Source organism: Pteropus vampyrus, unplaced genomic scaffold, assembly GCF_000151845.1.
Source record: "Pteropus vampyrus isolate Shadow unplaced genomic scaffold, Pvam_2.0 Scaffold522, whole genome shotgun sequence".
Taxonomy (NCBI): Eukaryota; Metazoa; Chordata; class Mammalia; order Chiroptera; family Pteropodidae; genus Pteropus; species Pteropus vampyrus.
Genome location: NW_011889303.1, coordinates 683,692 through 685,412, shown reverse-complemented (window position 1 = coordinate 685,412; position 1,721 = coordinate 683,692). Strand labels below are relative to the sequence as shown.

The 1,721-nt window shown below is 38.7% G+C and overlaps 1 protein-coding gene across 1 annotated transcript; it reads left to right on the top strand.

Moving 5' to 3' along the window:
* Positions 1–6: 6 nt before the first annotated feature.
* On the top strand, positions 7–513 carry LOC105307857 (olfactory receptor 478-like; the record flags this gene model as incomplete). Its single annotated transcript, XM_011383502.1, has 1 exon — positions 7–513. A coding segment is annotated over one exon (507 nt), but the record flags the coding sequence as incomplete, so codon positions are not given.
* Positions 514–1,721: the final 1,208 nt, after the last annotated feature.

The window sequence follows — 1,721 nt, the reverse complement described above, 5'->3', positions numbered from 1 at the left end:
GTTCAGATCCTCATACTGGCTTATGTGAGTAGTTTTCTCAATGCTTCCTCATTTACTATTTCCTTCTATCTTTTACTCTTCTGTGGACCTAATCGAGTCAATCATTTCTTCTGTGATTTTGCCCCTTTAGTTGAACTCTCCTGTTCTGACAGCAGTATCGCCTCAGTTGTGCCTTCATTTACAGGTGGCTCCATCATTGTGTTTACAGTGTTTGTCATAGCCACCTCCTACATCTATATCCTCATCACAATACTGAAGATGCGCTCCAATAGAGGCCGTCACAAGGCCTTCTCTACTTGCACTGCCCACCTCACAGCTGTCACTCTATATTTTGGGACCATCACATTCGTTTATGTGATGCCCAAGTCCACCTTCTCAACTGACCAGAACAAAGTGGTGTCTGTGTTCTACATGGTGGTGATTCCCATGCTGAACCCCATTATCTACAGCCTCAAGAACAATGAGATTAAGGGGGCTCTGAAAAGAGAGCTTGGCAGAAAAATATTATCCTAGAGAACTTGATATTTTGTAGGATTTTATATAATAACATTATAAATATAACAATAAAATAAAATTTAGTGCTTGTGGACTGAATATATTCATCCGTATGTCATTAACCTGCATGGAGATTTTTAGTGAAGGGGGATAATTTTCTGATATAATATAAATTCAAGGTACATAGTGAGTTACCTTTAATAACATTAAATTAAATAGCTTTTGAAACACATATTGATTCATATGAAAACAATTTCAAATCTGATGTAATCCTTTAAAAGTTTAATTCACGTATTTTTTTCGAAAGCTGTTCTCTGCCATAAGTTAAGAGTATAGGACATCCAAACCTTTAAGGCTGTATCCATTATCAACAGCATTTCATCCTGGAGTGGGTGTGATAATTATAGTTATGACCAAGTACATTCTAAGAGCAAATGACAAAGCGGAACCTATAGAAAATCGGTAGAAATGTTTTTTTTCTTGCAGGAAAGTTATCTCTAGAGGATGGCAGGGCTTGTGAATCCCTAAAATGCTGAACTGTCTTCCTATTCACTGGCTCTAGTCATCTCATACCGGTTCCACGAAGGAAAACAGGATGAGATGTTCCTGACTGATCTTTGAATTCTGTCAAGTTGAAACAGGTGACTTCTCTTGGGAATAAGAGGGATTCCTGACCTCCCTGAGTGGAGCAAACCCTTGGAGTGACCTGTTCCTGGGCAGGCCTACATCCTGCTCAGGAAACTTGAGGGAACTGGATTGATTCTTCCCTGAATTTGTGACTGCTCCTTGGAGAGGCTTACTCAACCTCTATATGCTACAACGACCATATTTATTCACCTTTCCCATTCTCTCGTTAGTGTTTGAGATGCAAAATGTATCTTTTTGACAGATTCAATGGGCATTAATCATTTCATTCATTCCTTTGTTCTTTCCCAGAATAAAAATTAATATTAAATGATCCTTTTATTCTAGGGGTTGTCCTAGGATTTTGGAAATAGTAATAACAAGCATCCAAAGCTATGTACCCTCACAGAATTTGTCTTAGAGCAAAAGAGAGACAATACAACTATCAAGTTAGTGATTCCGACTATTCAAAGGGGAGGGTGTTATGGAGAAAGAAAAATCAGAGCACGGTAAGGAAAATGAACATACTAGAGCCAGGGAATGTTCAATGCAGATCTTGCTGGGAACGTAACAACTGAGACAGGATGCAGGAGATGAAGACA